This window comes from Lepidothrix coronata, unplaced genomic scaffold (genome assembly GCF_001604755.1).
Source record: "Lepidothrix coronata isolate B3197 unplaced genomic scaffold, Lepidothrix_coronata-1.0 Scaffold2, whole genome shotgun sequence".
NCBI classification, from domain to species: domain Eukaryota; kingdom Metazoa; phylum Chordata; class Aves; order Passeriformes; family Pipridae; genus Lepidothrix; species Lepidothrix coronata.
In genome coordinates, this window is record NW_016690182.1 from 4,745,197 (window position 1) to 4,757,625 (window position 12,429).

The window sequence follows — 12,429 nt, forward strand, 5'->3', positions numbered from 1 at the left end:
CTGTGTGTTTTCTGTCTCAGGGCATAAGAAATAAGAGCAGAGCAAGAAAGAAAGTTAAAATTAAGATCATAAACTACAGAGGACAAAACAAGACCTAAAGATCTCTTGCATTTTTCTTGTCAAAGTTTTCACTGGCCTCTTTTTTTATTGCCAAAGACTTGCCTCGGTCAAAAAGTTCTTATGTGAGTGAAGAGCCAACTTACTGTAAGTTATGTATTGCCACCATTTATTTTTCCTAAACATCAGTACAGCTGCCAGGATACCACTGTAGTGGCTGTATGTGCTGTTCGTAGCACAGGGTCGTACTTAGGGGAAGAGCACCTCCTTTAGGCTGTTTCTTTTAGAAACTTGGAGACTAAAACAATCTAATTATACATATATATGGGTGTGCTTTCAAATGTTCTTAAACTGTTTTGAAATTAATGTCTGGAGGCTAGTTAGGTTTGATTTCACTATAAATTTATCTTATTAAGGCAATTATTATCACTACCCAAAGCAGGTTTCTTAATTTTCTTTAAAATGCTTTCAGTTCATTAATTCTTGGCTGAGCTTTAATTATGCAAATGTTTGGAAGGCTCATATCCAGTCATGAATCTACTGGCTGCTGGAATAGAGTTTTGAGATATTATAGGATTTTCTGTAATTATGTTTTTTGATGAGGGAAAATAATTTGATTTGAGTATGTTTTATTTTCACTGGATCCACTAATGCTCAAACTACTCATTGAACTTTGAGACTTTTACCTAAATGGGATAACATGGTTCAGCACAGATAGGCCTGTATTCTGTAGAATAGCCAGGTAGAAGAGAAGGCAAAAGAAGCCCTATAGTATAGAAGGTTAGCACTGTCTTTATTAATCTTTGAACTAAACAAAACATGAAACCTCTGATCAAGTGATGCTGGGAAATGGCCAGGGGAAAATAAAGGATAATGTATCTGTAGTTTTTGTGGGGTGTTTGTAGCTTTGTCTAAATTCAGTAGTGGTGTGCTGCTGGGCTCTGCTGTCGCTGCTGAGCATAGGAGAGCAGCTCAGAAGATGTCCTTGCAAGGGACTTGGAGAGAATTGACATTCTCTAACTAGAGAGAAACTACCACACACAGAGATTGTTTTTCACGAGTCAAGGTCTATGTTGCCCCCGGCATTTGTTTTGTGGATAAATTGCAGGCATAAGCTCTGTCTCTCATATCTTCTTATCCAGGATGTCCTTCTGAAAGAAAAGGAAATGTGTTCTTTACTTCAGGGTTGTATACAATCCAGTCTGCCTTGCCAGGGGAATTTAAATCACTCTGCTGCTCTTTGGCCACTTTCTAGCACTTGTAAAGCACATTAGAACAATAATGTTCTTGTCAGTGACATGGTGATTTGCCTTGCAAACCTCACAGCCTGGAAAGTCAGCTTCAGTTTTGCAGACAGCTTGTAGAATACACTTATTGAGATGTGATAAGTAACCTGCCTTTCTTGTCCTCTGCCTCAGCAAACAGAAGAAACAAAGCCCATGAAGTGCCTGCATAACATCTGCATGTGTTGAGTGGGAAGCTGCTCCTTTGCCAACACTCCTCTCTGTTAGTCTTACAGGGAAACAGACACAAGCACCATTGTCAGAGAGGAGCTACATGATGCATATGCATTGATAACAGGGACTTGGAGTGATGAAATGACCTTTCAGTGGCAGCAGTGCACTTGTCTTCCCTTCTATGTGTACACAGCATCCAGCCCTAGAGTAGATGAAAGCAGGGATATTGCAGTCCATGGTATTAGCACCCAGGTGGAACAGAAGTTGTAAATCCAGCTAGCAATGTGTGCAGGATTGACTTTTGATGTTGCTTAGTACAAAAGGAGGCCTTTTGCACTTCAGTTCTGCCACCAGCTGGGAAGGATCATTTGCTTCAATTCAGGCTTGCTGAGACTGGTGTTGTATCTGGCACAAAAATGTGAAAGAATTGGAAAAACAACTAATGTCTTTCAAGCCACAGGGAAAAAAAAAAGCACCAAAGGATTCACAGATGACTTTGGCTCCTTTATGGGGTTGCTCTGAGATGATTTGCTCTGTGAGTGAAGGCCTGATTTGCTGGTAGCATAGGTCATCAGTCCATATTCTCTGATGTGGGCATCAAAGCCACAAAATACACCTGTTTGTGCGAAACAAGTGAAAAACAACAAACAACCAATCTGCATTTTAAAAAAAAGTCCTGAAAAATACCTTGGCATAAGGCAGATGTTATGACCTGTGAAGAGGCTTTGTCTTCCATGCTGGTCAGTCATGTAGCCTTGACATTTAAGTTTTTAAAAGTCTTTTGAGTTTTTAAAAGACAGAAAAACTTTAGGTATTTTAAGTTTCATTTACTCGATGCTTGGAGCATATCTCATTTAAGAGAGATTGTACTGCAGGATTTGTGATTCTCTTTCAATGCATGTCGGCCCTGCAGTAAGCACATTCAGAATCATTCCTGGCTAAATTATTTTGCAGACCCTTTTTACATCCATAGCTAGTACTTTACCACCATCAGGCAGCTCTTTTGCTTGAGTAATTACATTTCTGTGGAATTCTCCTTGTCAGGAATACAAGTTGCTAAAACTTGTATGGTAGAGTTCACACAGATTTACTGTGAAAATGGGCAGGTGAAAATTGTACAGTAAGATTTAGTAATAAAAGTCATTGCCAGCGGTTGTGTCTTATCAGCTGAGAGTTTGCAACAAGCCTGCCTGATTGACAGGGCAGGGAGAAAAGCTAAAGCAGAGACTTCTGCTGGAATCTGCAGCTTTACTGTAACAAGGTGACCCCAGCAGAGCAGAAGACTCAGGGATGTCTATAAACAAGCTTTTCTGCTTTCTTTCCTTGTTTTTTTCAAACACTTTCTTAACTGTTGATTCATTAGAAATCTCGCTAACAGTCTTCTCTGTTTCTCAGCAAATTATTTTATTAAGTAAAAATGCATCTGAAATCTCTATCTGATTTAAGCAGAATCCATCTATAAATGAAAAAATATTAGGATACCATTCATTCTAGGAGGTTTAATGTTGTTAATTAAATGGTGCAAGGGGAATATTTCTTAATAAGAACACTTAGTAGGGGCACTACTCGGGGTCGTGCAGAATAGCAGTAATGATGTGCAGAAGTTTGGGCCTTACACAAGATGGATTGTTGGAGTTCCAAATGGCCTGCTAGTTCCTTCTACCTGGAGCTATGACTCAGTGTGATACTGCATGGCTTGAAGCCAGCCCCAAAATCAGCACCTGCAAAAGGGCACTTTCCATGCTCAGTGCCTGTTTCTCCACATATTCAAGGGTACATTTAGGAACCAGGGAAATCAGCCTCATTTTTAGGATCACAGCACTTGGGGGGAAATGCAGTGAGACATGCTGTGTTCTTTTCCAGGTGGGAACTGGTTAGAGTTCCCTGAAAACCAGTAGCAACAGGTTGCTGCTGTAATTGTGTCTTAACATAGCAGGAGAGAGGAAACCTCCCTTACTTTCCTTGTGCAGTCTCATTTGGGGAGGTAAAGTGGTTCTGCAAGAGAGCCAGTGTTACCTTTCTGACTGTGTCCTGCTGCCAGAGTCACAAAGGAGTAATGAGAGTTACAAACCAGAAGCTGCTTCAGAGAGGTACAGAAGAGTGAGCTGGCCTTACTAGCTTGAGGAGTAGAAGAACAGGGAGTGAGAGTTTGAGTTTGGATGGGACTTCAAAGGGTCATTAAGCCCCAAACTCTTTCCACCCCAGAACAGATCAGCTCAACCCATATGCACATCATTCTGCTACTGAGATAAAAATTAGTTATTCTATGAGAAACAGTTGCTTATGCCACCCTCTAGTCAGTGATGGATTTGCAGATGAGATTAACTATGGGGTTTTTCAGGTGTGACCAGTCCCAGACTTTGAGCTGAAAATCCAAATTCACTCTAAATTCTGCTGTTGATGGTATTAGTTTATTCTGCTGGTTTCCCTGGTGGCAAAGCTAGGAAATAGATCTGCCCAGGCATGTTCAGATCATGCAGGCTGTCACAGTAAAGGCTCCTGATGCTTTATATTGGGTTTGTTTATTACAGAAGCTGTGTACCAACAGCTGGGGGTTTTAGATTTTCCTATTTGTGTAGAAAACTTTTTGTTTCTTCAGACCAGACGTATTACCTCAGGATATTTACTCTGCATGTATAGAAATCTTAGGCTCACCTTAGAATATTCTCATTTCTCAGGGCTTGTTTTTACGTAAAAATCTGCTAGTTGAGGAAAAGCACACTGTGTAATATATTTTGCCTATAACACTTAAGGCCCAGCATGGTGAGCCAGGAAAAGGGCAAATACTGTCAATGCTGATAGGCCACATCTATCCTTTTCCTTTTACACATTGCAACAATGTCTTTTTCCATTAAAATCAAACATGGACTGAGCAGCCACATGCTAGGATTCACCAAATGGTATTTAAAAAGATGTGTATTGTGACTCCAAGGCAAGTGGCACAAAAGCCCTCACACCACGCAGGCATTCAGCATGTTTGGAGAAACTGAGGTGAATGTAGCCAGAGGCTCCAGTTTTCCACTCCACCCGTGGAGTGAGGCTGGGTGAGCTGGTAGTGGAATTAAATGTCTGCCTAGAAGTGTTTCTGATTCTTCGTTAGGTAGGAGTTTAGAAATTTTTCTGATGGTGGTCAGTGTTGTGGGATGTGCAGATAACTGTGAATATCCACCCCTTCTTTCTCTCTTGTATGTTTGATCTGGTTGTATAATCTGTCAGCATCAGCACGTGTTCAGTGGCCAGCTGTGGTGCCAGAGTTCATCATGAATGTGGAGATAATTAAAGAGTCTGGAAAACATTTTCAGGATAAACACTTTCCATTTTTATCTTTTGCTATTTGAGAAACAGAGACTCAAGTGCAGCCTTTAAATCTTTTCTTGCTGTATCCTAATGTTTCAAAAGGACTTGTAATTTTGGATCTTGACTTGGAAACAATTTAAAGGCGGCTAATTTTCCGTGGCTGGGAGTGCTGTGCTTCCTGACTAATCAGGCTCTTTAGACATGTCTTAAATTGGGCACTGAAATACTGGATAGACAAGAGCAAGCAGTTGACTTAGGACAGCTCTGTGGGGATTTAGGCAAAGACACTTTAACACACAGCTCTGATACGCTCTGAGTGTGCACACAGCAAGTTAACACTCCTAAGCAGACAAGAGGTAACTGATTAAGGCACAGTAAGTCAATCATGTGAAACCATTAGCCCATGCTCAACCAAGTGATGTGCTCCAAATGATTAGCCCCTCTGAAAATTGTAGGCCTGTTATATTTCAACGTCAAGAGAGTCTCCTGCTGACACTGAGAATGGTTGACATAATAAAATCTTTCTTTCAAATACAGTAAAATTCATTTGGGCTTTCCATTCTTTATCCAAGTCCTAGAAGGAGTCTCCATTGACATTAAATGTAATCTGTCCTCACATCTAAGTTGCTGATTCTACAGCTGCTCTGTAACCTAGACCACCTCTGTGGGGTAAAATAGGCAGAGAAAAGTGGGTGCAGGAGCTGTATTTTCATACCAAGGGAATGGGCATGTTTCTCATGAATTTCCTGTCTTGTTTGAGGTTTTTCTGGGGGTTTTTGTTGGTTGTTTTTTTCTTTTTTTTTTTTTTTGTCTTCTGCAGTCAGACGACCATCTGTCCTGGCAGTGTAAGCACAGTCCTGGACTACCTAACACAGTTAGAGCTGCAGCCAAACTAAATCCCATCTAAATGCTGAATTCTCGAAGAGAAAAGAAACCTGATTAGTTTCCAAGTTTTAATTTCTTTCTTTTGGAAGTATTATTGCAGAGCTGAAAGGAAGAGGTTCTTTAGTCTATTGCTTAAATAATGCTTTGAAGTTTGGTCCTTTGCCAAATGCCTGTTGACAGTAACATCAGTGTTGGTGCTCACTGGCATCATGTATTTCTTGGGAATCTTTAAAAACTCTCTGAGCAGCTTACCATGACTTCATTAACATTTGATTTCTATCTAAATGAGGAAGAAATTATTCCTGTGTCTTTTTTATGGTGGGAGCAGTAGCTCAGTGATTTACCTGCCATATAGAGACGAATCCCCAGTCCTGGTAGAGATCCCAGGAGTCTGATAGAGAGGTCATCTCTTTCTTTTTGACAACCAGTTTGACATCACCTTATGTTGCCACCATTTCCATACCTTCTCATTGTTCACGTAGTATCTTTCTTCTGGGAAAAATTAAATGATAGATAACCTCAGGGTTTCATTTCACAGCTATTTTGTGTAGATGGAAATCAACATCACTCTTTTTCCTACTTTATAGTTATTCCTTCTTTTTTTTCCTTCCAATTTTAAACGAGGAGCTTTATCTGAGGTGTTGAGATTTCTTATAAAACTTCTCTCACTAGTAGCTATGACATAGTCTCTAACCTTTTCTCTTCTTTTTGTCCTCAGGAAACCCACTGACTGTGGCCTGCAAAGCTTTCTTTGGATTCAGTGGAGAATCAGGCCCCATGATCTACTGGATGAAAGGGGAGAAATTCATAGAAGAATTAGAAGGTCACATTAGAGAAGGAGAAGTCAGGTACTTTTTAGATTATTTACTGTTAAACTTATTGTATGCCCCAAAAGCCTGTTGGGTTTTCTTAACAGGTTTTTAATTGAAAGTGAAAATGTTTTTCTGTCTGAAGAGTGATTAATGACTTGGAGCCAGGGCTCTGTGATTTGCTCCCTCCCCTTTCTAAACTCTAAAGACATAGAAGATAAAGACATAGCTATCTAAGGGCCTGAAAATCTGTTATCAAATTCCCCTGGTGGGTGGTAGCTGAAGGGTCTCTCGAGTGTTCCAGGGGTTGATTTTAGCCCTGCATGGAAATGGTGCTGCCCAGTGCAGCTGTCCCATGTGGCAGTCCTTGGCAAGATGACATTCATTTCAGCATCAGTGTTAATCTTGAAGATGAATGGTCTCCTGTCAAAGCCACCATACTTTTTCTCTTCTACTGCACATGCTGTCTGTCTGTAATGCAGCTCTCAGAGTGCCTTAACTAGGACTTTCAAAGAGCAGCATTTGTTCCTCCAGGCTTAACACTTAAGGGAGAGAAAGGAGTGGCTGTGTCTGATATCCAGCTTGTGCTTGGCTTGTTCCAGATGCTGGTTATCATTTACTGTACCAGCTGTAAAGAAAACACTCACTTGTATTCCCATGAACTTCCATGGAATTTGCACTTAACAGCATCATCTTCTCTTCTTTAATAATTACCTGATTATTGTTCTTTGAGCAAAGACTAAACTATGGTTAAACTATGGGAAAAGGGGTCCCAGCTCCAATAGACACAATGAATATAGATTATAAAGAAAGCCTAGGTCTTTTCACCTTCCACTGCACATTTTTTTGATCTCATATCTGAGTTGTTTGTTTCTTGTAAAGGTAATTTTGGAGAGCAGGCAGAGAGAGGTTCCTTTGCTTTATTACTTGATCAATAATTTGAAGTTCAGCCATTTAGCCACTGGTTATTAAGATATACTAAAATAACTGACCTAACATTGCACCTTAATTGCACAAAGATGAAATTTATTTTATATTGCCAGTGGACAGTCCTCTTTTGGGCTTCTGACCACAAAAAGCAATTATTGGAAACTTCTGCTATTGTAAGTAATCAGCACTTAATGACATTGTGTCCTCTCTGGTGTGGGTATATATATATGAACAGAGTGATTTTGGTCATGTTCTTCCTCTGCTTCAGAAGGACAATTTGAGTTTTGTATCTAAAGAGCATTCCAGCTTTAGCACGGTTCAAAACTTTTCCTTCATGTGCGTTTATTAGTGAAACTGAGTTTGAAAAAGCTGTTATTTGTCCTTCATTGTGCCATCTCATTACACATTCATGTTTCAAATTAATATGTGACAACTCCCTCTTCTCATTCCATTAAAATGCTTTGACTCAGTTTGCAGACCCCTCACAATTCAGTGAATCTTCTCCTCAGCAAATCTACTTATCACGTACCTAATCTCCTGTGATCACAGCCAGCATTAAAAAGAGCATTTAGCAAAACCTACTGCATCATTACCAGCAGTGCCACAGTCCTTCCCTTTTTTGATTTAGAAGTAGCCGTGGCAACTGAAGTGGTAACTTTTTGCAAATGATTCTTTCGCAGTAAGAGCTCTTGTTAATGTGTCCCATTACAGGTGTGGTGCTTTAGGGAAACTAAGCAGCACTAATCATTCTGACAGTGCTCTGAGCCAGCCCACACCTTGAACCCAGTCATATTGTATTTACTGTTGTATTTAAAAAATTGTCAAGTATGTGTCAAATTTGATGAGCCACGTTGAACTTGCTGGTTAAATGCCTTTTCCATTAGTTTGCTTCTCTGTGGTGTTACCAGCACGTTTCTGTTTGTGTTGAGAACCTAAAAGTAGTAGGGAATTGTTACAGTCAGACCAAGATACTCCAGCTTTCATTTGGAAAGCTTCTAACATTTTAACTCTGCATCTCCCATCTTAAATCAGTTCACAAACTTAGTAGCATTCTGAATTTTTGGTGCTGTCCCTACCCTGGACCGTGCCCATCTGTTGTGTTGCTGGATTTTCTGTATATGATGAGAGTTCAGGTTTGCAAATCAATGCAATGTGAGAGTACAAACCCCCCATCCCTAGTTTGCATCCTCCAGTGTGCATGGTTAGCAGCCACTGCTGTTATGAAAGCACTGAAACAAGGGTGCATTTAACTTGAGCATTCCTGTTCAAATCAAACCCATGGAACTGGGTTTTTTTTGTAACCACACTTCACTATGAGTAATATTTGTGTAGTTCTGGACTTCTTGTTATTTATTAGACCTTGTTCCAAAGCCTCATAATAAAAAGCAACTAATCAGCATTGCAGGACTCAGAGGCAATGACCCTCTCCCTAAGCTGCTTCCTTGCCTTCCCTTGAATTAAGATCCCCAGGTGTTAGACATGCGTGGGGGGAAAGGAGAAAGAGGCTTTGTTTGCCAGGTGGGTTTTTCACAGCGGTAATAAAAATGTCATGTAAATTGAACCAGGGCTATTAAAGAAGGAATCAGAGTCTTTAGGCCTGTCTTCAGAGCTGTCAGTTGTACCTAATTATCAAAGGAGCCCACAGCAAATTTCAACACCGTCTCTCTGCCGTGGCAAAGTATTTTCAGGCATAAATCTTACTCTCATAATGAACATCTTATAAAGTATGTTTGTCCTCGTTTTTTCTGTCTTGTCCATTTTTAGAGTAGTAACAGTTTAACTCCTTCTACTGGCATGAAAAGAGGTGAATGAAGACATTTTGAACGGCAGCTTTATTTCTTCAGATTAATTTATCACCCACAGAAGTCAACTAATGGTTATGAAATGCTCAGACAAGATGAGGTTATGTTGTATTTTGTTAGGAGGGGGTGCTGAGGGCGGGAGACAGAATTCCCACCACTGCCTGGCCAGTGTGCTGGGTACTTGGCAGAGAGGTATGGAAATGACAGCCCTCTCCTGAAAAGCTTATACTGCTTAAGTAGACAATTTCTGGGCAAAGAATAAGAAACATGATGCAGGAAAGTGAGAGGGAAGATCATTGTGCCATGTTGCCAGTTGAACTGCTTTCCTTTGGAGAGGTACTTATGTACTCACAGGTCTGTCCTTTCATCTACAGCCTATTGTTAAGGAGTAGAAGGAAGGCAGTAGAGTTCATAACCCTGTTCACTGTCCACATCCTCAGCTATATAAGGAATGAAAATATCCTTTCTGCTAAGTCCCATCTCACATGTAGGTTAGTAAAGGTTTGGAAGTAATGCCTTGGTCTTGCAAAGAGACCCAGGTGAGGCTTTCTTAGGGCCTTTACATCTTTGATCATACACAGCCTAAAAATTTTAGGAAAATATGGTTTCAAAGGAAAAGTCTTTTAACTTCAGATTCAACTTAGTGCACACATGCATTGGAAAAAATATGACAAAAGATTTGAAAAATCCAAACTATTGGATAATTTTCAAAGAAAACATTTGTATTCTGAAATGGCACTTCCTTTTTTTTTTAAATTCATATTCTTAACTGAAAAATATTCACTAGACAAAATGTTTTGATTCAGCTCAAATAAAATGCTTCAGCTTGAAGAAAAAGAAGGCACTGTATTGTTTTTACTTCACCCACCTTTTCTTTCTCTCTTTCTATCCTGTTTGTTGTGAGTTGTCAAGTGCCATTGATTTAGCAATGTATTAAATGATGTAATTACTCTTAGTTTGTTCAGCAAACCAGAAAAAGCAAGCTATTATTTTCTCAACTTGTGAGAGCTGGCATGTGTTGACAGTGTCGCTGGTGAAGTTTCCCCCATTTCAGACAGGGACAGAGCTTCATCTTCGGGGTGTGCAGAAAATGCAGTTGGACCTGTAAGGTCTTACTTGTTACTCTGTTCCTTTTCTAACCCGAAAATATTGTGCTCAGTGTTCTCTGAACCAACGACAAAATGCAATTAATTAAAGGCTGTACACATATTGAAAAAATGTAGGTGACCAACTGTGTATTTCCAGGCAATAATGAATCATTAGCTGTAGAGTACTGGTTAAAAGAAAAAAGAAGAAAAACAAAAAAGCAGGAATGAAAGGTTCAACGCCACCAAGAGCATTCTATGCTTTGCTGCCAGCATAATGCTTAAATGTTTGTCAGCATTTTCATGATAGATCCCATTCTAAAGAGTTCCCTTACTAAAGATTGCAATTAGAAGTAAGATAAGTGGAAAAAATTCTCAGTTGAAATGCATATTCTTTGTTTTATGAAAGCTCCTTTTTAGCTGATCGTGTATTATTTAAATTTAGGTTAAGGGTCAGTTATTTTAAATAAATATAGTTTGGATATAGTTTAAAATAATAGTTTCTTTTATTTTAATTGTAATCTGTCTTCATTTTTTTCTGTGTAAAATATCCTGATTATAGGATAAATACAAGACAATCGGAACACTGACAAAGTGCTCCAGATTAGTGTCCCAGATATCATCTCTGTTAAGGATTATGTAGTTCCTTGCGGCAGGATTTGTAGGCCAAAATTTGTCAGGCACATTGTTTACCAACAGAGGAGAAAGACTTTCCTGAGTCTTTATATAGATAGCATATTAGTAGGTAGATGAGAATTGATTTATCTGACTCCCAATTATTTAGGCTGAGTCTGCAAACAGACTTTATTTATTTTTTTTTATTTATTTATTTTTTATCTATCTATTCAGGCTTTCCAAGGAGGTTTCTTTTCTGACCAGAAATGATGCAAATTCAACTCTTCTTCAATAATTTCACCACTTGGACTCTGGACTAGAATTAAAAAAATTAAAAAAAAAACCAAAACAAAACGAAAAAAAGAACACAAAAAAAACCATAATAAATGAGAGTTAATTTGCAAAAAAAGATGAAATCTAAGTTTCCAAATGCAACACACACACACGTGTTTTTAAACTAATGATTTTCCCCTTGCTTTTTTGCAAGTTACACAGCCACAGTGAAAGAGGCTGAATCGTTGTGGATGCTCTGGTACATCTTCTGAGTTCTGTCAGATCCCACATGCCTTTAGAGGCTGTGTGCTGTATGAAATCTTACTGTAAAGATGTGGTTTATAGCAGTCAGGATTCTATTTTTCATTGTCTAGTGCAATTCTCTCATACTTCTCTTCTGATTTGTTTTCAAATTTGGAATGTTACGTGAAGTCACATATATAAGAAAATGTGTGTGTGCATCAGAAACTCCAAAACTCTCTGTTATGGTTTATAATAGAGAAGTTTGGGGGTTGCTCTTTACTGACAGATGTTAAGGTCTCCAGCAGCAGTTTCTGCCCAGAGCACGCAGCGCTCCCATTAGTTACTTCCTGCCCAGTTGCCTCCCTTTGGTCTCTGGAGAAAATATTTCATCTTTGGGGAACCTGGATTTTATTTATACCTTTACCTCACAGTGCTGTAAACAGCCTTTTCAAAGAAAAGACTCACTGAAGTGCAATGTGCAGTGATGAATTCACAGGTGTCTGCCAGAACACCCCACATTTTGTGTTTACCCCCTTCACATTAAGCAGCAGTACACAAACAGGATCAAATGAACCTGGTAGATTTTACTTGACGTTACATTTCCTTTATCAAAGGAGCAGCAACTTTTCCTTGAACAAGTGATAAGCCTTTTGAGAGAATAGGGTATTGTATTTTTAGACTTAATGTCAGCAGCAGAAAACACTTGCATTTACTTTGCATTCTTTTTAATGTTCACACGAGAACAATGACATGAAAAGACTGTACCTCTGGCCTGAAAGTCTGCTAGAACTTTCTATTCCCTTTGTGGGGATTTTGCATGTCTTCTCTGTCCTCTCAGAGGAGCAGAGAGCTCTTGTTCTTGACACTATTCCCTTTTAAAATCAGGATCTAGCCCCAGAAAATAGAGGAAAGTTACAGAGAGTAGCACAGCTCCTTTTGTTAGGTTTCCAGACTGCATTAAAATGTATTACAATAC

General features: G+C 39.3%; 1 protein-coding gene across 1 annotated transcript in view; it reads left to right on the forward strand.

Moving 5' to 3' along the window:
• Positions 1–12,429, forward strand: part of IL1RAPL2 (interleukin 1 receptor accessory protein like 2) — a 367,348-nt gene that overhangs the window by 331,137 nt on the left and 23,782 nt on the right. Inside the window, 1 exon segment of the mRNA XM_017819967.1 lies at positions 6,415–6,544. Coding sequence (XP_017675456.1) covers positions 6,415–6,544 — 130 coding nt within the window.